This window comes from Aulonocara stuartgranti (assembly GCF_965226115.1).
Source record: "Aulonocara stuartgranti genome assembly, chromosome: 1".
NCBI classification, from domain to species: Eukaryota; Metazoa; Chordata; class Actinopteri; order Cichliformes; family Cichlidae; genus Aulonocara; species Aulonocara stuartgranti.
The window spans coordinates 18130970-18156577 of NC_138939.1; the positions used below are offsets into that span (position 1 = coordinate 18130970).

Below are 25608 nucleotides of genomic sequence, written 5' to 3' on the forward strand. Positions count from 1 at the left end.
CAGTTCGATATTTTTGCATCAGGTCCTTAGATCTATTGCTCCCATTAAGGTGAAGGCTATCTCTGGAAGGAAAAAAGTCTCCCTGGAGAAACTCCACACTAGTGAAAAATGAAAAAAGAGAGTGTAGGAAAACTGAGCGCAGATGGAGAAAAACAAACCTCCAGGTTCATTGTGACATCTATAAAGAGAAACTTCACAATTATAATTTACAACTGAGGAGTGCAAGAAGGTCCTACTTCTTTGACATCATCACTAAAAACAGCCATAATGCTCGGGTCTTATTTTCTACAGTTGACAGGCTAACAAACCCTCCTGTGCCAGTGGCAGCTGAACTTCATTCGACCATGGCCTGCAATGACTTTGCCAAATTCTTCACAGAAAAAATCCAAAAGATTAGACAAGCAATTGGTACATCAACAGCAGATCCAGGATATGTACTGTGTCCACCGAAAAACTGTTTAAACACCATCAAACAGTTTCACCCTATTAACAGCAAAGAGCTGGAGGAGATCTTAGGTCAACTGAACTCCTCCTCCTGCTGTTTAGATGTCCTGCCAACAAGTTTTTTCAAAAGGGTCTCAAAGACTTTGGAGTAAGACCTGTTACAGATCGTCAACTTTTCTTTAATATCAGGTGTGTTTCCAGAATCACTAAAAACTGCTGTAATAAAACCTATACTGAAAAAGGACAATCTTGACAAGACACAAATGAACAACTACAGGCCGATCTCAAATCTCCCACTTTTAAGTAAGATCATTGAAAAAGCAGTTTCTCAACAGCTCAGTTACTTCTTAAAACAGAATAACTGCTATGATGCCTTCCAGTCAGGTTTTAGACAGAACCACAGCACTGAAACCGCTCTGACCAAAGTGTTTAATGACATATGTCTGAATACAGACAGTGGAAAAATGTCAGTCCTAGTTTTACTGGATCTCAGTGCAGCATTTGATACAGTTGACCACAACATATTACTCAAACGACTGGAGAACTGGACAGGTCTTTCAGGAACTGTACTAAACTGGTTCAAAACATACGTAGAAAACAGGAAATACTTTGTATCAATAGGTAACTTCACATCTGAGCAGACAAGTATCACATGTGGAGTTCCCCAAGGTTCGATCTTGGGACCCCTTCTGTTTAACATTTACATGCTCCCACTGGCACAGATTATAAGGCTCTTGGTAAATGCATCGAGGAAATTAATGACTGGTTGTGCCACAATTTTCTCCAGCTAAACAAAAACAAAACTGAGGTAATAGTCTTTGGCACCAAAGAAAAACGATTACAGGTCACCAGCAAACTTCAATCTATACATCTAAAAACCACAAACCAGGCGAGAAATTTGGGTGTAGTGATGGATGCAGACCTAAACTTAGAAAAACACATTAAGACAATAACAAAGTCAGCTTACTATCACCTCAAGAATATTTCAAGGATAAAAGATCTGATGTCTCAACAGGACCTGGAAAAACTAGTCCATGCATTCATTTTTAGTAGGCTTGATTACTGTAACAGCATCTTTACAGGTCTACCTAAAAAAAAAAAATCAGTCAGACAACTACAGCTCATTCAGAACTCTGCTGCTCGAGTCCTCACTAAGACCAAAAAAGTGGACCACATCAGTCCAGCTCTGAGGTCTTTACACTGGCTGCCTGTCCGTCAGAGGATAGACTTTAAAGTTCTGATGCTGGTCTATAAAGCTCTGAATGGTTTAGGACCAAAATACATCAGTGACCTCCTGACCCAGTATGAACCATCCAGATCCCTCAGGTCATCTGGATCCGGTCTTTTATCAGTTCCCAGAGTCAGAACCAGACACGGAGAAGCTGCATTCAGCTTTTATGCTCCTTATATCTGGAACAAACTCCCAGAAAGCCTCAGATCAGCTGAAACACTCAGTTTATTTAAATCCAGGTTGAAGACTCACTTATTCTCAGCTGCATTTGAATAAAGCACCAAATCCACACTTTTAAGCTTAAATTTCAAAACTTACATTTAACTACTGATTTTATCTACTGTTCTGATTTTATCTGTTTTGATTTTATATACTGTTTTGTTTGTTTGTTTATTAGTTTGTTTGTTTGCTTGTTTTAATCAATTTTAAATCGTGCTTTTTATTTGTTTTTGTTTCTAATGTCTCTGTAAAGCACTTTGAATCACCTTGTTGTTGAATTGTGCTATACAAATAAACTTGCCTTGCCAAATATATAAATCTTATTACCAGTATAAAGGGGTTTAGGAGGCTCTCCTTTAAGGTCCTAAGCAGGAGCCTTAGGCCATCAAGGACTATGGCATTTAAGAAATAATGTAAAGCAGATTTTTCCTGCCATGAATCATGTCTGTAGTTCTCTGTCTTTATTAAGCCTTTCTGTTTTGGTACTTTTCAGCCACAGTATTTGTTTTTATTGTAAAGTGATTTTATTTTTATTTGGAAACTTGTATTTGCTTAAATATCTTTCTGTGCACATCTCTCTAGCGATTACAGTGTGACACCTTATATGATGCTGAGCTGAAGCTTTACTTAAGGCAAGCATTTTACTGCTACTCAACATATGGGGAACTGCTACAGATAAGTGCAGTTAACAGTTAGGTGAAGTGAAAGCTTGGGAAGGTAAGTGATGCTTCGTAAAGTGTACAGTAAAAGCCTGAAAATCCACCTGCATGTACATGAGCGACGCACCACTTTAGTTGTTGCTGAAAGTACACTGCACTGTATTCAAATGAACGTTTAATATGTAGTAATTATCAAACCGAACACAGAGGTAAACATTATGTATTCCGGCATGTTAACAATGAGGAAAGATTAAGCTGACTGCAACTGTGAAGGAAATGAATAGTGAGCATTGCAGAATCTGATTTGCTGAAGTCACAGATTTGCACGTGGCTGATGAAAAGATTAGATAAAAGCGGCGTGATCGTCTGACCAACCTGTGAATGCACTTTTTGCTCTCCAGGTACTCCATGCCAGATGCGACATTTTCAGTCATTTTGACCAGCATCTTCGGTATCAGACTGTGACCCTCAGTGCGCAAAAAGGAGAGAAAATCACCACCTTGAAAAGTGTAAAGACACACACACATACGGAGAGCGAGAACGATGATGGAGGAACAAAGTGGGTGGTGAAAATGGTTCAATAAATCTTTGAAGGCATCGAGTTGACAAGTTGAAATACATAAAGACTGTCTAACAGGATCACATTTACCTTGAATGAGCTCCATGATAATGTAGATGGGCTGTTTCTGCGTGCACACCCCAATAAGCTTCACAATGTTAGGGTGATCGTATTGCTTCAGGATCCTAGACAACACACAAGACAGGTGTGTGCGTGTGTAACCCGCTGTTAGTTTACTTGTCTGATGTCTACTGTACAGTTACATTCAGTTCTGTGCACTATGCGCTAAATTTATAGAAAGTATTATGATGTTGTTGATCTACAGCTGTTTCATGACAGGGTGGTAGCCTCCTCTGGCGAGAGGGGCTATGAGCTCACGTAGCCTGTAGCTTGTGTGAGCCTGCTGTGACCATTTCACTCGTGATAGCCTTCAAATCACTATCATTTATCCTCCTGCTACTGAGCAGACTTTCTTTTCCGGTCTTCAACACGGACCACTGAGAAGAGCGAGTATTGATATGATTAAGTATTTCAATCAAACAACTCATAGATACTTTTCATATAGAGCTCTATGTACATACATCTTTTTTTAAGTCTGCTGGCCAGCTTCTACAATTTTATTTCGAGGACTATTTACAGACATTCTCTTACTTTGATGTTGAGAACATCATAGTTTGTTTTTTATGGACTGAGACCGAACGCAGTAACTGTAAGGACATTTGCACGTGTCCCAAGGTTAAGCAGAAACGAGTTGTAACAAAAAATAAGTGGAAGTGTTGTAACTAATGCAAGAATTTTTTTTTCTTTCCGTTTCAATTCTGATCATCAGTTAAAGTGGACCGAAATTTAGATTTCCCCAAACGCGCTCAATGGGAAGTTTTGGTTATTGTTGGAGTGAGTGCAGTTTCCTTTAAATTCTAAATGCATGGCGGATGTGAGAAAGGTGATGATGGTGTTTTGATGCTGTTAAGAACATACACGCTTCAGTCCACTAAAAGGTATGAGATATTGGACACAGATGCTAGTTGATAAATGTAAATCCACGTATCTATACACCAGCACTGATTTCTCTTCACAATAAACTAACAATCATTTATTTAAGCCTGTAAACTTATGGGCAGAATATTATAACATTATCAACAAAAAGGAACATTTAAAGACTAATGTTCATCTAAACAAAATAAAAAAAATATATATACACCAATTTTTTTTAAGCAGTGAAGAGTTTTGACAGTTGCATTTGTAAGCAACTGTAAGGTTTTGCATTTGTAAGGTTTATATATGTTTGCACTGTTCTTTATTAAGCTGTGGTGGTCCTCACAGCTTAATAAAACAGAAAAATGGCAGAGCTGTGAAAATGTTTTCACAGGAAGCCTTGAACTTCTGTGAAAAACCAAGTACATCCCATGATTCAGTAGCTTGTAGAAACCTTTAGCAGAAAGGTGGTTTCTACAAGCTTGGCCTAATTGTTGTCTGGAGGATGCTATCAGCCTCTCAGATCATTGTGGAGGAATGCTTGGCCACTCAGTTCTGCACCATTGCATCAGTTCACTGAGGTTTGTGGGCATTTGTTCATGCACAGTTGTCTTAAGATCCCACCACAGCATCTCATTGTGGTTGAGGTCTGGACTTTAACTGGGTCACTGCAAAATATTGATTATTTTTCTTTTCAGCCATTCTGTTGTAAATTTGCTGCTGTGTTTGGGATCATTGACCTGTTGCACGACCCAATTTTGGGATGTGTTGGACAGATGGCCTCACACTTGAAAAGACTGCAAGTAGCCCAGGCCCTGTTGGTGTAAACCAAGCACAAATCATCAGCCCTCCACCACCGCCCCTGACAGTTGATATGAGGTGTTGGTGCTGATATGCTGTGATTGGCTTTTTTCAAATGTGGCACTTTGCAGCCGCTTTAGGTCTCAGAAGCGTTGTGGTTTGTTCAGATGTCACTTGAACATACATAATCAAATCTTGATTGAGTAATCCAGTAAGTTGATTTGATTATCAACCCGGCTGCTTACTTACAATTGTAATTCTGACCCCATGCAGCAGTGAGAGGGTGTACTTGTGCATGGGGATTTGTTCACAACACAGTAAATCTGTTTGCACGTTAAGATTTGGGCCTGCTTCTTCTCGGCAAAAATTCGCTCTGACTTAAATAAGGTGTTCAGGACATTAAAACAGGTCACTGTGATGTGATTTACTGTAATGGAAACGTGTGTGTGTGTGTGTGTGTGTGTGTGTGTGTGTGTGTGTGTACTGACCTGGCTTCCATCAGGAACTTACTCTTGTGCTCTGGGGCCAGGTTCTCTTTACAAGACTTCACAGCTACAGGAGAGTTATCGGTGCGTAAACGGCCGCTGTACACCTCTCCAAAGTTACCCTGTGCAGTGCCATCACGAACACGATCAGTACTAATCTAATTCTGTCTTCTTACTGAGCAAAGAGCATTTCTAACTAAACCTCAAACCATTTAAAATACGGTACTATTAATTTCGATCATGAACTAAGCCACACGTACACTATTATTGAATTTAACTGGTCATTGTTTCAACCAATTTACCACACGGAGCTGAAATTGTCAGGGAAGTTAAATCTAGCAGATATGGTTAGTTCCTGTACCGGCAACACAATTTCAGGATTTTATCTCCACAACAAAATTTGAACCAAAGCAATCAGTCTAACGTGCATCACAATTTAAGTGCAGACTTTTAGATTTCATTTTCAAAGCTACAGAGCAACAACACTGTACCAGCTGCTAAGGAATTCGTCCCATTTTTATACAAACATGTGTACATCACATTTAAAACTTAATAAAATGTTCACATGAGGAAGTTAGCATCATCACCACCACCATCATCGGCATTTTAGTCTAAAACTAAATATTTTACTTGATGAACTGCATACACTTAAACACGTAAATGACTTTGCTAAGCAAAATATTGGCCACAAATAAAACTCAGAATACATTTTACTTTACTTGCATGATTCTGTTAGTAAAAGTCAAGTGTACGCACCCGTCCAATGAGAGGTCCCAAGATAATATCATCATGTTCCAGGACCCACTTGTCCTAAAAGGGTTAAAAATGAAGCAAGAGAAACACACAGTGATTTTAATAGTTTTAAACTAGTAAAGTGTTTAAGGGAAAAGCCACCAGAGGACAGGTTTATGAGTACATATGTGAAAAAACAGGAGTAAAATAGTGTTGGAGTCCTGTGCTACACAGCCTTAGAGCAACAGAACCCATAGTTTACACAGAAAAACATGTGGTGTGTCCTATTGTTGGCACATAACATGAGAGCATGTCTTGGACAAATTTAAAGTTGTACTAAAGATTATAACAAGTCTGCAGTAAGCAGATACAAGCTATTCTAATCTAAAGACAAACATATGTGTGTGGTGTGTGTCTGTGTGTGTCACTTTACCTTTACTACCGCTTTCTTTAGCACAACTTCACACCTCTTGGTAATATGCTGTCGAGAGTTCAGCAAATGATGGATCAGGTGAGGGATGCTGGGAAAGCCTTCTCCATCCAGACGGTACATATTCTACTGGCACACATGGAGAAGCAGAGGTTTACAGAGGCGTACTGAAGATGGCATTACCGAATTTAAAAAACAAAAGACTCATTATCCAAAAAAAAATGTTTAAAAAGCTTAGTTTACAATAACAAGTTTTATTTTCTCACATTTACTTTTTAGGCCACATATTACAACAGTAACAGAAAGAATTGCTCTTTTTTTGCATATTGAAAAAGTGGAGAAAAAAACATTAAGGAAGTGAATGATGCAAGAACGTGCAATGTATAAATAGTGTCTTCAAAAACACTTTAGATTCACTTACTTCTGTGTTCTGGATGAGAAAATGTTTACAGGAGCCTTCCCATTGCACAGAAAGCACGTAACCCTGCTTCTCTTGACTCTTCCTCACTAAGAAGTCGCCATCGTTCTTCAGCAGCTGCTGGACCTCCAGTCTGGGAATGGCACCGTGGTACCAGTCCTGCTGCCCCAGAGGACGATCCACTTCTTTCACCAGACTGAGGACTGGAGGCACCTGGAGGCAGGAAAAGAGAAAAGCAATAAGAATGGGAAGGGATAGATTTTGGGTGAATCTGCAGAGATTAAATGGAGGCACATCAAAGAAGAGTCTGTAAAACTTTAAAGTATAACCACACCGCTTTCATGCCCCCGGGGTACCACAGGGCCGGTAGATAGAAGGAGAAGTAGTTCATACAAAAATAGCAAATAGTTCAGATTCACAGTACAGCACAATATGGGTATTAAAATATTACTCACCTGATATGATCTTTTGGAGCATGCACACAATTTTATATATATCCGTTTCCAGCTGATTTAACATTAAATCAATAAAAAGTGAGAAAGGGTGTTTTTTTTTACTGTGTCAAAAGTTACTGTGCAGCTGTGTCACGGGTTCCCTGAGTGCTTCTGTCTGTCAGGAATGATTAAACGATTAAATGTACACTGGCTGCCTGAAAAGTGAGCTTGGTTTGAGGTCAAGAAGAATTTTGAAAGAAGAAACTTGACGGTCAAAATCCCAAAGCGCGGTCAAGAGCACGAGACCCCAAAGACAGATTGTGTGCCTGAACAAGCTCAACCACTCAGAGGATGTACTCTGGGATGCTGCCATTTCCTCCAGAACATGATAAATTGTTTTGTGGTTAAAAAAAAAAGAAGTTCAAGAGTGATGAGGGGGAAGAAAACTTCCACTCGAACATCCTTCCTTAGAAAGAAACTAGCATGTACCATAAAGGTTGCTACAATTGCAACTTCTCTATCGGTCACTGTAATTATTGTGCGTTAATTGCAATTTAATTACTAACTTACCTCAAATTTGGGTTTAAAGAGGTTGCTGAGATTGTTCAAGATCCCTTCCACGAGGACCCTGGGTGGAGTGTGGTCCTGACAGAAAAAAAAAAAGACCCAGAGCTTGTTACACATGTCACAAAAAACCTATCAAGGTCTACTGTCGGCATTAGAATTGTCATGTCTCACTTTGCTCGTGTGCTTTTCAGGTTAAGCACTAACTGCAAGACAACATCAGGCTGCTCCGGCTCTATTAAATTATTTAGGATGATTGATCTGTGAGAGTGTAACAAAGGATTGGGTGCACAGCACAAGTTTGTAGCGTTTGGCCTGAAGATAGATAAACTGGAGTTTCTTTCCATGCTAGCAACTTTATGCAAAAGCCTGGAGGAAAATACTAGAGTGACACTTTCTGAGTGTTAAGTACAATCCATGCCTAAAGGATAACTGTCTGTGACTTACAGAAAGACTAACTGCTTTTATGCTTTATAATTCAGCATGTTGTTTTCAGAGTTTACATGCAACACACAGCTTATTTTGTACAGCTGGCCCAGTGACAGGACCAGTAATTAGGAGCTAATCAAAGACAAAGGAGGGAAAGCTGCTGTCAGGGAGAACATACGTTGCTCGTGCTGGATGAAAGTGAAACAGTATCTGTGTCCAGATTCAGAGCAGAGGGAGGTTCTCTGGAGCCCAGCTTGTCCAGTTTCTCTTTCAGAAGAAGCCTCTGAACCTCCAGTTTGGCTCTCTGGCCCTGAGTCAGGGCGACCTGCTGCCGGCACTCTTCCATCGCATGTCTCTTGCTGAACTGGTAGACCCTGGACAAAGCAAAGTGCAGCATCACAACACAAGTGACAGAAATAAACAGAAGCGCACAGAAATCAATAAAACGCCTGCTTGTGCAGGTTTGCAGTTCTTCATATTGATTCATATCCTTAACATGCTGATAATGAGCCTGTAAGACTTATAAAACCCCAACAGTGAACAAACAAACAGAATTGTTTCACCTCATTATCTATCTGAGGATTTTTTATCTTTTGAGGTATTTGTACAAACCCATCTCAAATAAAGCTGAAATACTGCGCAAAAATGTAATAAAACCAGGATGGAAATCTCATAAACCCATATTATATTCACAATGGAATATAAAGGACATAACAAATGTTTAAACTCAGAACATGTACCATTGTAAAAAAAAAACCAAAACATTATTTAGACAATGATGCCAGACACATCTCAAAAATGTGGGACAGGGCCATGTTTACCACTTTGCAGCATCCCCCCTTCTTTAACAGCAGCATGAAAATATGCAGCGTCTTCACTGAGACATCATCCAGATCATATGCTGCTCTAGAAACTGAAATGTTTCCCATGTTGTAATGTGACTAAAATACGGGTTTATGAGATTTGCAAATCATTGCATTCTGCTTTTATTTACATTTTATACAGCGTCTCAACTTTTTTCAGAATAGGTTTTGTACTTAATCACTTTTTTGTACTTAATGTACTTAATCAACCTCCGTATGCACTCGGTCTTCCCTGTTAAGTACCTCCAAGTGCAGCACACACTACAAACACCACAATCAGAATTACATTATTTCTCCTCTGAGGCACTGAGAGCTGAGTAATTGACAAGAAACTGTTCATCATCTATTTGTGTATGGGACATTGATTAAGCATGTGTATGGCTAATTACCACAGAGGATGTTTATATGAGCGCAGGTGCAGCGGAGAATCTAATCATGCTTGGTTGACCCGGAGATCACATTGTTTTTGTTGTTTGTTTTTTCCCTGGTGACACCCAACACGCCGTCATATCATCACACAGCCTTTAATGACAACATAAAATTCTATGTGCTTTGTTCCCTTTAATTGGCCATTAAATGAGAGAATGGGCTGGACATTGAAGCTCATCAGAAACAAGTTGCCCCAGGTCGTCATCATCACAGAAATGTAGATTAAGCCTAATCCCAGAAAAGAAAAAAGCATTTAGGATCTCCACTGACAGAAAGTTTATGGTCTATGGCTTAATTCGAGAACAAGCGAGCCCAGATGTTTGGGTTTTAAACTGTAGGAATTTTTACTAACCAGGTGTTTATAAACAAAATGATTAATGCACACATGAAGATGATTGATCAGCTGTGCTTACGCTCATTAGACCCAAAGAAAGTTTCACTCAAGAAAACATTTGCAAAGACCTCAAAATGCTGGAGATCCGACCCTCTGAACTACTCAGGCTGACATCTGAGGTCAGGTTAGGTCACCTTAATTCAGTTTTTCACTGTTGATTTGCAAAATGTTTCTTCACCATACAAAGCAAAGGTCAGCTTCACCTCACCACCTGCACCATATGTGCTCCCAGCTGCCTTTGATAATGCAGACTCTGTTGCATATACACACATTGTTTCCACTTGTCCTTCAAGAGCCTGTTAATGACTCGATCACTCCCCCGGGTCTGTATAGCTCTAACACCTTTAGACACCCTCATCAACCAAGACAAATGAGAGGGTTTGGGCTCCATAACTCTCAACATATTGCTGTATTATAATTCATAATGCACTTATGGCCCGCTGAGACCACACTGGTTATTAGCCGTTGCACAGCCAACAGCACACTGAACTCCCCCGATGGGAAGGACTGCCCACTGAGGCAAACTTTAGTAATTTGTCTTCACAGCTACCACAGGACAGTGTATTTTTTCATTGTGAACCCCCCTTTCTAATCTCTGACAGCTCAGCATCAGCCTGGTTGGTCTGCTCACCTCTGGCCCTTTTTGACACCTTCCTGCTCTTCCCCTAACTCCAGCTCCAGCTGCTCAACTGAAGTCTGCTGAGAGCCCAGAGACCGAGCCAGGTCCAGGAGCTCCTCCTCTATCGTAGTCAGTCTGTGAGAAGAAGACAGAAATCCCAGGTGAAGAGGAAGCACTTCATATATAAAACAGAAAGGGAAGGTTAACGGGAGGTTAAAGGAACACGAGTTAGTCGTGTGGAGGAAGCTGTTGCAAGATTAACAAACGAAATCTGAATGTGATTGCACTGTTGTTCTCACTTGTGCTGGATCGTCTCGAGGGTGAGGTCATTCAGTTCAATCTCCTTAGTGCTTAGCTGCTCGGTGTCCTCCAGAAGGCTGTTGTCAAAATCGGCACAGGCAGGAATCTCCCCCACAGACCTTCAAACACACAGTCCACAGTATCATCTCTCTGAAGGGTTAGCTTCCGTGATTGCCATGTTGCTGAGCGGAAACGGTCCGCCTCTGCGTACCTGTTCTGATGGATGAAGCTCTCATACTCTCTGTGAGGATCGATGGCTGTTAGAGCTGATGCCATCTCTCTGTGGATCCGCACCACTTCATGATGGAGGAGAGTGCAGATGTCAAAATACTCCTGCAGGATCTCCTTTCTGGAAGGATGAAAACAGAATGACACAATGCAAAGCACAAATATCACATTGCGTTTTTTAATTTGCCAAAGCATAACACAATTTCCAGTTTGGCTGGATGCAAGTTGCCTCATATTAGTGATGTGAAAATGTCCTTTGAGAGATTTGTCTGCGGTTAAGTATCCCATCACGTCACTTTCTCTGTCATATTTATGTTGTTATTCCCTGTTTAGAATATAATAAAAGTGAGAGCAGTGCCCGTTTTTCAGCCTCTGCCGTTAGACAGAGACTGGATCTGTCAGCTCTGCCAAACATTTCCTGCCCAGAGCCCCCAAAGTCAGCCAATCCATTTTACCAGTTTGACTGCTTGTTTCTGTCTTTGACTTTTTATGATTTACCCTTTCAGACCCTTTAATTGTCTAAATTCCCAGAACTCTTCTCTCTGCTTTAAAACTCAGACGTTCATGCAGTGTTCAAAGCTGTCAAGCCTTTGTAGGTAATGTTTGCATAGAAAAGGCTTTTGTTCATAATGAAAACACAGGCAGCACTCTGCAAAACTCTTGAATCACCTCTCATTTTTTTACATTTTGCTGGGGAAAAAAGGAAATATGTGTTTTGTTCTCTGTCAAGATGATCCCACGCTGCTTCAGTAATGATTCGGTCCGGGCTCTGGGGAGGCCGGTCCATGACTCATGGAGTTCCAGCGTGTGTGTTCTTCCATTCAGGCATGCTTTTACTGCAGTGTGAGATCAAATGAGGCCACTGCCAATCAGATGCTTTCCTGATGGTGATGCATAGTGGATGAAAATCTGACAGTGCCTTTCAGCGTTAATAATTTCATCAATTTTGACAAGATCTTCAACACCACTGGCCACTGAGTTTTTTTCCTATTTCTGTTCATCTACAGGAAATCGTTTTTAAGGCCTGACACGCCAGTCGACACCACAATGTATAAACTGGACGGGCAACCAACGCCCTCAGTTTCCATGCACGAATGCTATACCAAGGGGTTAAATGCACAGAAGTACCCATTAAATTTACAACTTACAGGCTACTGATGAGTCATTTCTATACATTTACTAATCTAAAAACTGGGCCACCTTTGCAAGCCACAAAAAAGGAGAGCTACTTTAAACCACAGTTATACACACACAGGCTACACACAGAAAAATGTACCATAATAATAAAACTGCAAAAAATATCTGTCTTGGTTTGCAGACACAAAGCGGCAGGGGGGTATTTTCTCCAGGTCCAGAAGTGGATTAATGACCTCAGCACATACTAGGACAGCTGGCGGTGAGCGCAGGACACACGGTGTCCACAGATTTAACTATGAAATTGAAATTAATTGCCTAAATTCCCAGAATTTAACATTGTCTGTGATGTGTAGACACAGCACTGGTTCATTCCTTGAGTTAGGTTTTGTAATGCTTGAAAAAGTCGCTGTTAAGCAGCCTAACAAACAAACAAAAATGGTCTGGCACAAAAACTAGACTGAAGTGAAAAAGCAGCCAATTTCTGAAGAAAAACATTGAATGACCTTTAGAAAGTCTGGAGAACTACTGCTCAAGACCGATTTAAAGCGTCTGGCTCCTCTGAAGCAAAATAGAAAGACGTGAGAGGTGACTCAAAACATTTGCACAGTACTGTAGTTACACATATGGTAATTAGAACATTTGTTCTGCTGCTGTAGATTGTGAGATATGCTTGTTGATGGCAGCAGTGGAGTGTTATCAAGATTTGAAATTAATTGGCAAACATTTGTGTCGTGCCACGATCAGATGTGTATCTGAGTGACGACGAGCAGAAATAAAACACCGAGATGATTCGCAGGGACGCACCAGTAAATATGAGCACTGTACAGAAATGCTTCTTGTCATTCTTAATGTGTCTGTTTTTCTTCCAAACATCCACGCAGCGAGTGTGATCTTACAGTATGAGCACCATCTCCTGCTGCAGAGTCTGCAGGGCGCTGAGCAGGGCCGGCTGGATCTGACTGTAATGGTGCTGATGGTAAACTTGAGCAGCTTGCACAGAGAGGACATACTCATTATGGACCTCGTAGAGTTTCAGTGAAGCCTTTATGTAACGCTCTTTGGCCTTATCTCGGTCTTTTTCTGCAGACACACACAGGCACACAAGCACAGTACAGAAAATGATCACAGAATATAGGTCATGATAGAAATACACATATCAGACTAAACACAGGAAAACAGAAAACAAACAAACAAAAAAAAAAAACCAGACCGTGACATCAACATGAAACCGATTCTATTCAGAAACATAAGTGATACCAGAAATCCCCACCTTTGCTGGTCTCCTGGTACTTCCTCTTTGCCTGAGTTGCATCTTTCACTGCGTGCCTGTAGCTGCTCTTTAGCCTCTCCAGTTCTGTCTGTGTCACCTGAAGCAATCCATAAAAACAGCATTTTACATTTTGAACACAGTGATAAAAAGCTAATAACGTAGGCTTTGTGTTGGCATTTAAAAAACAGGCCATGAAAAGTTAAAACCACCTCATATATAGTTCGCCCAAAACTATTTGACCTGAAAGAAGAAAAACCCAATTTACTCAATAAAAAAAAACAGCAAAACCGAAAGGTCATGGCTCATTTTGGACCTTTTTGGACAGTGTGGACCAAAAAAAAAAAAAAAGAAAAAAAAAGACATTTTTTAATAAGATAGTAGACAGCAGCAATAAAACAACCATTCAGTTGTACTGATGATACCGACTCTATTCTACAATTTCCCAAACGCAGCTCTTCCAAATCTGATGCAACAGGAAAGAAGCCAACAAATCCTGAACCAAGAAGGGACTGCAGGGAGGAAGAATTTAAAAGAAGCACACAGGCTTACAGACAACCCGTTTAAGGACTTTAAAATGCCAGTAACTAGCTTCCTTGTTTTAGTTCTCCGTTGGCTGAGTTCTACATCAATTATGATTTATTTATAACATCTTGTTTTTTTTCTATGACTCATCTAATTAGAGGGCATCAAGCTTGCTCCTCTAACCTGTCGACCAGTAGGCAGAAGTAGCGTAGCAGAGAGAAATAGCCCCGCTTTATTGTCAGCCTTATAGCGATGATAGCATCTAAAACACACCAAAGCAGGAAATGAATTTTTCACCTGTCAGGACCTGTAACTGCCAACAAAGCTGTGTGTTGTCACTGTAGTTATGGAAAGAACTTGTACATTACACAGATTTAACAGCAGCAGGTCTAAAAAACAGATTTTACTGAATGATTCATGGTTGGAGGTGTTATAGAGAGAGACGAAACTACAATCAACTGTTTTTCAGAGGAAAACCAGCTGAAACAGTTTGCTTTTAAAGTTTTCTGTTGCTTTACTTGAAACTAAGCACTCGCCTACATTTACCGATGTGCCTCGGTACCGTAACAGACACAAAACCAAGAATTTTTAAGCGGTTTAAAAAACAAAAATAAAACATCTTTTACAAACACATAACTTAAGGGCAGTGGGTGTGATGGGTGTCAAGTCGAGTTTCTTTAAGGCTGAAAAGCTGTCAGTACTATTTAGCACAGGAAGTGGACTGCTGTTGTGTTAGGTTTTGCTAGTAACATAAAACATGAGAAAAGCATAAGGTAACGATCTGACCTTTGTTGTGTGGCTGGCGACAAAAAAAATAAAACCAACACAAACCAACATCACAGATACAATCAAATTCACTGTCGCCGTTGTTTCAGTTGTGATATCAAATAATCTCTCGCTAGTGTAACTGCACAGTGATGTAAACGGTTCAAAGGCTGACCGGGCTTTTTCTGCACAGCAAAGTAGGAAAATTAAACTAAACAAACAACCAGACAGGCGTTCAAACTGCACTAAAATGAACACATCATTTGCCTGATGTAATTGGGTAATAAAACCCAGTGTGAGGCAGCTACCAGTATGAGATGGCATCAAAATGCATTTACAGACACTCTTTCCAGTCTATTGAATCTCATATCATTTGACTGCTGTCTATTTATAAGCTGCCATCACAGCACTCATCTGCAAGTCAAGTTGACATATGAGGAAAAACGAGACAAACATTTCCAACTAGCAACGTCTGGTTTTGCATGAGTGCATGAAATGTGGGATATGTAAACATTCTGCTCTGACTGCTTTTTTGTTCTCGTAAAAAGTAATTTAGTGTGTTTGCTTTCAATTTAGATATGAGCACAGTGACAAAAAGAAGCAGGCAGCAATTATCTCAGTAAATTCCTGAAGACCCTGCCGTACGCTGTGCTGTTTCAAACGGCCGTGAGCGGCTGCAAAACAAATTTGTACCAGCTGAAGATATATCTTTGCATACTAGACAAAGTTTTTTGTTTTTTGTTTTTTTTAAAAAGCACGTACACACAAAGTGATATTTAATTTTAGAGACCAAAAAGCTATAGAACAGGCAAGTGTAGTCACTTACCTGCACCAAGATCATTTTCCACTGATAATAAACATTCATATAGTTCCGCCTTTATTTTTTTTTATTCAACTCGTGGGGATAAAAGTGTGCAAAACTGTGAACCAAAGGGACATTTAGAGAGCAACAGCTGTGAAAATGAACACAGAAATAAACCACCTTGTTTTTTTCCCCATCATTAGGAGGTGTGACTGTACAAAAGTAGTTTAATCTGCCTCATGACAGGACTGAAAGTTTGTATAATGGTAAAGTAGCTAGATATTTTAGCTTGTGGTATATGTGTGTAGTTTATTGCTTAAGTCCCAACAAGTCATTGTTCGGGTTCAAGTCTTCAAAAGCTGAATATAGGCCAGTGTGAATGATATCTTTTGAAGTAATGGAAGTGTGCGTGCGTGAATGCGTGCGTGAATGTGTGTGTGCGCGCGCGTGTGCACGTGTTAATCACACACCTTGTTGAGCTCCTGCCTCAGCAGGTTCCACTGCTCTGCGTACGTTTTGCGGAGCTGCTGTTTGTCTCTGATGAGCAGCGTGAGTTTGCTGATTGGACCGTCCAGCAGATCTTCAGAGCGCTTTTTCATCAGCTGACTGAGAGACTCCGTCTGTGACACCAGCACTCCCCATGACTGACAGACAGAGGCAGAAGTCAGCGGTACACATCGTGGGGACATAAAGAGAAAACCGATAAATGGAACTCACTAAACAATCCGTGACTACCTGACATGTTGGTAACCAGCTTTTGGAGCCAGACTTGCTCGTTGGTTCCTTAGTTGGAACTGATTTTAAAAAATGCATGAAGTCATGTTGGACACAGATACAGCTCACTGGGTATTTCATATTACAGAGACTTGGGTTTGAATCCATCATGAGGCCGTTTACTTCCCCTGGTCTTTCTCCTAGCTCTCCTGTCTTCTCCACAGTGTTCTACCAAAATAAAGGCTACTAAACATATTCAGTATAAATAAGCAATGGTTATTGGTGTTAGCCACCAAATTATTATTTTAAAAAAACTTTGAGATGCAGAAATAAAACTAGTTTCAAGCGCATCAGCAGCACATTGCATTTCACGGTTGTAGGTTCTGTAAATGTTTTCACAATGTGTGCAGATGAGCCAAAGATGTGCTTACTCGATTTGATTTGAGAACACATTTAATTTGACAAAGTGTAGGTCAGCTTTCAATATTTTAAAGAAACTAAGCAAACCAAGCTTTTGTAGATTTAGTTGAGACATTGCCAAGTCATTCAGATATACTTTGTACTTATTTTAAACACTAATGGCAGTCACTGGAGTTACTTTTAGAGTATGTCATGTGAGGTTATTAGAGGCACAAAACAGTTTTAGATTCATGTGCCAACTTCTGTATTTTATTTCCTCAGCTTATATTACTGTTTTCTTTTACTTTGCTCATTGAACACTTGATGATTCATGAGTGTAGCAAACCCTTTTTTTTGGGAAAAACCGAAATGTGCATCAAATTAGAAGATTAATTTTAAATGCACTGAATGAATGAGTCTATTGCGCAGTGGCATTCTCCCACCTGAACGACAGGTGATGAGGTAAATCTAAAGCTTCGGGCGCAGTGCGATATGCAAGGCCTCACCTTGTTGAGCTGACTGATGTAGTCCAGTCCTGTGTTAGCCTGAGGTCGGTCCAGCTTCTCAGCCAGGCCAGTCATGTGGTGCAGCTGCACTGAAAATTCCCGTTCGCTCTTCGCTCGCTGCCCCATCCACTTCTTCATGACCTCCATCAAGAGAAGCTCTGAGTCCAGCAGTCGCAACACTGCGGCATGTGCCTGTGGACACCTCAGGTCCTCTCCAAAACCCATCTCTGGATAATTACGCTTTCCTCCTGCCAATGAATTGTTGTTAGCAGTAAATCCTACAGCACATTTGCATTCTCGTCAGAGACGCAGGAGCGGAGCAGCAATTCGTAGCAGCTGCTAATGACCAAGTGTATTCATTTCAATGTGACCATCGAGGAGTTTCACTTCCCTGTGAGCAACAGAGGTTTGTGTGAAGCGGCACTTCCTCATGTGTCTTTGAATGCGGTTACTGTCATTTTGCTTTCAATTTCTGAGGACCTTAAGAGGTGCAATGATCATTAAGCTTCAATTATTTCTAAATAATATCATCACTAAAGCACTTATATAATTATGTGTTTTTAAAAAATCTAATTAAATGCAAAAACCAAACAGTCGCGTAGAGGCTGAATGCAGCCTGAGAGAGACCACTGAGCTCGCACTGAGCTGTGTCTTATCTGCATGTTAAACTGGGACCACTGCTTATCTGTGGCTCAGTGCAGCAGAGCAACACCACTGCATATTGCTCAGTATGGTTTACAGATAATTCTGTACATCTATACACACTTCAGAAGTGCTTTTCACTTCTCTGCTTTTATCGTATTGCTTGAATTATTAATTACTATTCTAATAACACATTACAGAACAAAATGATTCCACTAATTACTACTTTAAAATAACTTCTTAACTACTAAAGTAGTAGTAGTAGTAGTAGTAGTATCCCCATGTTTTTAGTTTTCAAATACACATAAAATTGAAGTGCAATAGTCTCTGTTCCAGGTCAGACAGACATGGCATTTTATGTCTTGTGTTAAGAGCACCACTTTTTTTTTTTTTACCCTAGAGGGCCTTACTGACTTAAAATAAGTCCACTACTGAAAAAGTGAATTGAAAGACTTTTTTACAGGTCATAATGAAATTGTTACTAAGATAATCAGTACCAGGAGGTCTAGTACTATTATTTATTTATATTATGCTTCCAAAGAGTCCGATTTTCCTATAGTTTGGTCTTAAACACAATTTCTCCAGCCTTTCTAAAGGCCTTTTAAAGTTTTTCTTTGGACACCGGTTGCTCTTTCACTCAGTTTCAGTACAGTCCTGTTATTTTTTTGTTAATGTGTTTTGTTAGGCTGCTTTATACCGACCTACTCATCGTGCAGGTATTTAAAAAGAAACCTGACTCAAGTGGTGAATCGATGTTGTGTTTAAAGATAAGAGACAGCTTAGCAAAGAACCAATTTTAAACATAACTCTTTCGCGCATAGTGGTCACTACAGTGGACAGCTATTCAAAGGCTGTATTCTTGTATTTGTGTCAGTGTTGATATATTTGCACGTAAACCACTACATTTGACACTGACGTGTCACTCCATACACACAAGTTGTCTGCTTAAGTGGACATGTACATGTACTTCTCAACGAGAAGTACATGTTTAAAGAAATGAAGTTCAACAATCTTTTTTTCATGCCTAAAGATAAATAAAAAATACTTAAGAAAAACTCCTGATTGCGGTTGTCATAATTCATGCATGAAAGGGTTAAGCAATTTATAACTAGCACCTTGACAAGAAACACATCACTCTGTTCCCATTTAGCTGAATTTACAGGAAATAGTAAAGATGAACGGGGTTCCCCACAAGTTCTTTAAGAACTGCCTGCAGGTGCTCAGGACACTGTCGAAGTGGATGAAAACAGCTTGGAGGAAACAACCGGTCCCATCAGAAGGATAATAAATTGTCGGCGTGTTCATTCCCAAGAACAGAGCCTTCAGACCATCAGTTAGTTCAGCATTGCCTTGCTGAACGTAAAGAGGAAGGTTTTTTTCCTCCATCCTGACAAGGAGACTGACTTCATCATGGTGAGTGGATATGTTGATACAAGCTGCCAGAATGTGGGAATCCCAGGCTCTCCTATGTCCACTAAGCACTACTCTCTGATTTGGAACCAGATCCAGCATGAAGCGAAGAGCGACTTGCATCTGGTGCAGTTAGATCTCACCACCAATGCGTGTGGCTCAGTATCACGCAGACCCTTAGACTTTGCACTGGGGTTCTTACATGTGTGCAACATATAATCACCAAATACTTCAGTAACCTGCACATGTGCTCAACTCTGGAGGGCTTCATGACTGGATGCCAAGAACTAGAATGTAGAACAGTTATGAGATGCGCCATCTTCCCCATCCTATTCGTAGTAGCCTTTGAGGTAATTCTCAGGGGCCAGGCAGATAGAGGCATCAAGTTACCATCAGGTGGAGGCTTCCACCACTACGGAGCTATATGGATGATGTGGCAAGCATCATTCAGACAGCACTATGCATGACTTCTGCATGAGCTTCTTGCTTGGGCGAGCATGACAGTCAAGGCAGGAAAGTCAAGAAGCCTATCAAGAAGGAAAGGCATACTGCATGCAGGGAACATCTTTGTTGCAGGAGAGGAGCCCATTCCCCGCCTGAATGAAAAACCACTGCAAAACCTAGGAAGGCACTACCCCACGGAAAATAGAAGGTGTGGTGCTAGCAGCACATCCTATACGAACAGGTCATGTGGACAATAAAGGTCTGCAAAATTTCCTTTTCAGGAGTCAGCAGGAATCATGGCCTGGCAAACAGCTACATCAGTAAGTGGCTAGATGCACGCACACGCACAACACAGTAAAAGCAGACCTCAATAGAAAAAATAAAAACACACACTGGAATACTTTCATGGATTGGCCTCCTGAACATGAACATTATTGAAACAGTGTGGGATCATCTTGATAGAGAACAGAACAAAAGGCAGCCAATATCCAAAGAAGAGCTTTGAATGTGTTTCAAGAGGCCTTGAAGGCCACTTATGTTTTAATAAAATACTACACTTCTAGTGTTAAGATGATCAAGCAAATCAAAGATCTGGGCCACAAGACTTTACCTCCTCCACTAAAACCAAAAAAAAGAGCTGAGAAAGAAAGACTTTTACAACAACATAGAGAAAGATACGCCAACAAAATGCACACAGGAGGGTAAGAACAGAGGGGCTCAGAATAAATACAAAAAATAACTAAAAATCTGATTCGAAGCATGTGGAATGAGGCACTGATAACCTGGAGAAAGAAAGGTCCCAGGACATTCAATGATCCAATGAAAGTGAAAACACAGAGCACAGGGAGGGAGAGGGAAAAGATAAACACACAGTTTGGATAGTCCTGTGCCACAGGGACAACGACTATCAGGGTAAGAGAGATGCAGTGTTTTCCAATAATCTCCAAGCTTAACAGATTCCTGAAGAGTGAGACTGACCCACAGGCACAATAACAATATCAGGTAGAAAGCCTCAGGAAGAAAACAAAAACAAAAAAGCTGCTAACAGAACGTTATAGCAAAAAAAACCCTGTGTTCTGGGGCAGAAAGCTTAGGATGGATTATAAGCTTCACACATATTTTTTTTAATTATCATAAGCTCCTGACATGGATCTGAACATGTGACAAGTTGCAAAACCAGAAATGTAAAAACACTCGAACCTCAGCGAAACGTAGACATGAATGATCTGCACCAACCAAACTGCTGCCCAGCTCCAACAAGCTACTGCTTGACGTTAATACTTTCTGAAATACATCTCAGACTTTCACAATACTTTCAATGGATTTTTGGCTTATTGTGTTGCTTGTGTGTGAGCAGCTGACCGAAGCATTGTGGCTTCATACTTCCCCACAAGCAGCTAACGGCATGATGCAGGAAAGTACAGGGTTACTGGTGAAGTAATGCACTGCCGCAAAGACTCTGAGAAAAGTTTATAGTGGTGGTGTCTTGTAACCATTATTGTTTTTTAGAAGAATAGTTTTAAACAACACCAGACTGTAAACACGGAGGGTGCATGTTGCATATAATGCAAATACTCCTCTTGTTTTTTAACACCACAGTATGAAGCCAGTCTCACGTCATTACTTTCATTTATGACTTGGTTGGTGTCTGGTGCAACCACCGTGCTGTAAATTCATTGGGGTAATTATTCTGGCCACACATCATCAGATACACTCATTATACAGGCTGCAGGGAAGACAAAGGGACACAAACATACACACACACACAAAAATGCAGCTCTGCTCAGAGTTGGTTGTACAGACCACAGAGGAAATGTCAGCTTTTATGTTTAGTTACAGAGTCAACAAAGAGCTGCAGACCACGCTCTTAGTTAGAGACTACTCTTCATGTTTGATGTCCTAATGTCACCTCATGCTGCCACTTCTGCAGCAGACTTTATATCATGTTGTAATGCTGTACCTGTGAGTTACTTTAAATGAAAGCTGTTGAAAGGATGGAAAGTACATTGAACGTTGCAACTCTGACAAAAGAAAAACGCAGAAGTGCAACAAAAGAGTTTTGACACTTAAATTGCAAAACCGTTTAGCACGATCGTGATACCGACTTTGAATGTTTTTTGGGGGGTTTTAAACCGTGGCGTTTTATAGTGTCAAATCTTTACGTGCATTGTTTTTACATCAGCAGTTTATTTCTCAGTGAGAGCGGTTTACTGTTTCTTCTCTGTATTGTGGTGTGGCTGAGAGAGAGTTAACAGTTTTGTGCTGTCTGGACATAATTTGCTTACCATACAAAGAACGCTGAATAATGAAAACTACTACAGACTAGCTCCAAAACTGAAAACCTACAGTAAGCAGAGCCAAATATGGGCATACTCTGGGCCCACAGCTGCCCAAACTATGCCCTTACCTTAGGTGTAAATGGTTCATATATAGCGCTTTTCTACTCAGCACTCAAAGCACTTTATGCAACTCATTCACACTTTTTTTTCTATTCTCTTCCTATATAACATGCACACACACATTCATACTTCTACAGATGCATCAGAGAGCAACTTGGGGTTAGTGTCCTGCACAAGGACATTTGGCATACAAACTGGAGGGATCTAACCATTAAAATTCCAATTAGCTGATGGCCTGCTCCACATATGCCCCATGGTCCATTATCGCCACCAACTGGTATGGAGTGTGAACCAGAAAGCTACTTTAAGCAGTTCACTCATTCACGAGGTGTCTGTGAAGGTTCTCAGTCATCCAGGTCATCGTAGTCAAAGGAGCTTGGAAAGAAAAGCGTCTGGACTTCTTTAAGTTGCTTGAAGACGTTTCACCTCTCATCCGAGAAGCTTCTTCAGTTCTAAGGTCAAATGGTGGAGAGTCCCAGATATAAACCTAGTGGGAGTGACCCCCCACAGAGGGACAAAAGGACCCCCTGATGATCCTCTAATCGCCTGAGCCAAGGTGTGAAACTGGGCGTGGGTCCCAATCAGCCAGAGTTTCGGGTGTGTTCATTGTGAAACCTGGCCCCACCTTATCATGCGAATTCCTGAGGTCAGATGGCCCAGGATGTGAGTGGGTGTTAAGGCGTCTGGGAAGGGATCTCAAAACTGGATTATAGATGGCAGAGAGTTGGTGTCGTAAACCCCCGCCTCTGTTCAAAGATGGTCGCTCACAGTGGACATAGATGGCTTCTTTCACTCCTCTTTCAAACCATCTGTCCTCTCTGTCCAAAATGTGAACATTGGCATCCTCGAAAGAGTGTCCTTTATCCTTAAGATGCAGATGGACTGCTGAGTCTTGTCCTGTGGAGGTGGCTCTTCTGTGTTGTGCCATGCGCTTGTGAAGTGGTTGTTTGGTCTCTCCAATGTAGAGGTCTGAGCATTCCTCGCTGCACTGTACAGCATACACCACATTGCTAAGTTTGTGTTTTGGCGTTTTGTCTTTCGGGTGAACCAGTTTCTGTCTAAGCGTGTTGCTGGGTCTGAAATACACTGGGATGTCATGCTTGGAGAAAACTCTCCTGAGTTTCTCTGATACGCCGGCTACATAGGGGATGACAATGTTGTTGCGTCTGTCCTTCTTATCCTCCCTCGCTGGTGTCTGGTCTTCTTTTCTGTGCCTCTTTGCTGACTTTAAGAACGCCCATTTAGGATAGCCGCACGTTTTGAGTGCTTCCTTTACATGTGTGTGTTCCTTCTTTTTTCCTTCAGGCTTAGAGGGAACATGTTCTGCCCGGTGGTGTAGGGTCCTAATTACTCCAAGTTTGTCTTCCAAAGGGTGATGGGAGTCAAAGAGGAGGTACTGGTCCGTGTGTGTGGGCTTCTGGTAAACTTCGATGTTGAGTTTGCCGTTCTCTTCAATGTGCACGGCGCAGTCCAGGAAAGGCAAACAGTTGTCCTTTGTGTCTTCCCTGGTGAACTTGATGTTTTTATCCACAGCGTTAATGTGCGCAGTGAAGGATTCCACTTCTTGTGTCTTGATTTTGACCCAGATGTCGTCCACATATCTGTACCAGTGGCTGGGTACTCTTCCTTTGAAAGAGCCAAGAGCCTTCCTTTCCACTTCCTCCATGTAAAGGTTGGCTACAATAGGTGACACGGGGGAGCCCATGGCACAGCCATGTTTTTGTCTGTAAAAGCCTTCGTTGTACTTGAAATATGTAGTGGTGAGGCAGAGGTCTAACAGTGTGCAAATCTGATCGGGTGTGAAGTTGGTCCTGTCCTCCAAGGAGCTGTCTTCTTGTAGTCGTTTTCTGACAGTCTCCATGGCCTCCGTGGTGGGTATGCAAGTGAAAAGAGAGACTACATCAAAGGACACCATGGTTTCATCTGGATCCAGGGTAAGTTTCTGGACCTTGTCGGTGGAGTTCTTGATGTGGTGTGGGGTGTTCCCCACGAGAGGCGCGAGGATGGTAGCAAGGTGTTTAGCAATGTTGTAAGTGGCTGAGTTTATGCTACTGACTATGGGTCTGAGTGGGACAGCTTCCTTGTGGATTTTAGGAAGTCCGTAAATGCAGGGTATGGCATCCCCTGGGTAAAGGCGGTGATATGTAAGGCGGTCAATAATTTTGTCCTTTTCAAAGTCTTGAAGGCAAGTTATAACTTTCTTTTTGTAGCTGCTTGTGGGGTCTCGCTTTAAGGCTTCGTAGGTATTGTTGTCACTGAGGAGAGTAGTGATCTTTGTATGGTAATCTGTAGTGTTTAGGACCACGGTGCATCTTCCCTTATCAGCTGGTAAAACAGTGATGTTGTGGTCTTTGCTCAGGGAAGCGACGGCCTTCTTTTCCTGTATTGTGAGGTTGGATGGAGGGACTTTGGCACTGGAGAGCGTGGCTGAGACTTTCATCCTGATTTGCTCTGCTTCTGTCTGTGATAATTTATTAATCCGTATGGCAGATTCTGTGGCTGTGATGAGGTCCACTATGGGCAACTGTTGTGGAGAAATGGCAAAATTGAGTCCTTTGGCTAATACTCTCTTTTCAGGTTCAGTGAGAATCCTGTCTGAAAAGTTCTTAACCCATTTCTCCTGACTGGCATCAGGTGTGTTTTCTTCTCTGGGTTGTGTAGGTTCAGGATGAGGAGTGTGTGTTTTTGAAAGCAAGGTGTGAAATTTCCTGCGTTGTCTTTCTTTTCCTTTAGAGTGTTGGGCCCGCTGAGCCTTGTCCACAAACTTGTAAACCTCTTCTAAGATTGGAGAGGGTAGAAGGGTTTCCAGTTCCTGCAGAGTCTGGCTGATCTTGATCTGGAGGGCATCTATAGTGAAATGGACCTGTCTTATCCTTTCACTTAAAAGGTGATTTTGTGCTCTCTGTAGAATCAACTCTGCTCTGTATCCCCTGACAGTGGATCCAAGGCGCAGGCTCTTAGGAACAACTCTGCTTTGTCTACATCTTAGGTTTCAACCTAAGATGTAGACAAAGCAGAGTTGATTCTACAGAGAGCACAAAATCACCTTTTAAGTGAAAGGATAAGACAGGTCCATTTCACTATAGATGCCCTCCAGATCAAGATCAGCCAGACTCTGCAGGAACTGGAAACCCTTCTACCCTCTCCAATCTTAGAAGAGGTTTACAAGTTTGTGGACAAGGCTCAGCGGGCCCAACACTCTAAAGGAAAAGAAAGACAACGCAGGAAATTTCACACCTTGCTTTCAAAAACACACACTCCTCATCCTGAACCTACACAACCCAGAGAAGAAAACACACCTGATGCCAGTCAGGAGAAATGGGTTAAGAACTTTTCAGACAGGATTCTCACTGAACCTGAAAAGAGAGTATTAGCCAAAGGACTC

The 25608-nt window shown here is 41.2% G+C and overlaps 2 protein-coding genes across 5 annotated transcripts in view; one reads left to right on the forward strand and one right to left on the reverse strand.

Moving 5' to 3' along the window:
- Positions 1-25608, forward strand: part of gfod2 (glucose-fructose oxidoreductase domain containing 2) — a 317249-nt gene that overhangs the window by 23252 nt on the left and 268389 nt on the right. The window lies entirely within an intron of this gene.
- Positions 1-25608, reverse strand: part of fes (FES proto-oncogene, tyrosine kinase) — a 30899-nt gene that overhangs the window by 1483 nt on the left and 3808 nt on the right. For 3 of the 4 annotated variants that reach the window (XM_082528056.1, XM_082528057.1, XM_082528058.1), the window contains exons 2-16: positions 17329-17576; positions 16180-16353; positions 13621-13717; positions 13247-13430; positions 11197-11334; positions 10985-11104; positions 10698-10820; positions 8559-8754; positions 7958-8032; positions 6957-7166; positions 6539-6661; positions 6130-6183; positions 5377-5495; positions 3203-3297; positions 2929-3052 (exon numbers count right to left, since the gene is read on the reverse strand). In XM_082528056.1, the coding sequence (XP_082384182.1) occupies positions 2929-3052; positions 3203-3297; positions 5377-5495; positions 6130-6183; positions 6539-6661; positions 6957-7166; positions 7958-8032; positions 8559-8754; positions 10698-10820; positions 10985-11104; positions 11197-11334; positions 13247-13430; positions 13621-13717; positions 16180-16353; positions 17329-17576 (2080 nt within the window). The remainder of the gene's footprint in view (positions 1-2928; positions 3053-3202; positions 3298-5376; positions 5496-6129; positions 6184-6538; positions 6662-6956; positions 7167-7957; positions 8033-8558; positions 8755-10697; positions 10821-10984; positions 11105-11196; positions 11335-13246; positions 13431-13620; positions 13718-16179; positions 16354-17328; positions 17577-25608) is intronic. The other variant, XM_082528059.1, reaches the window with a different exon arrangement.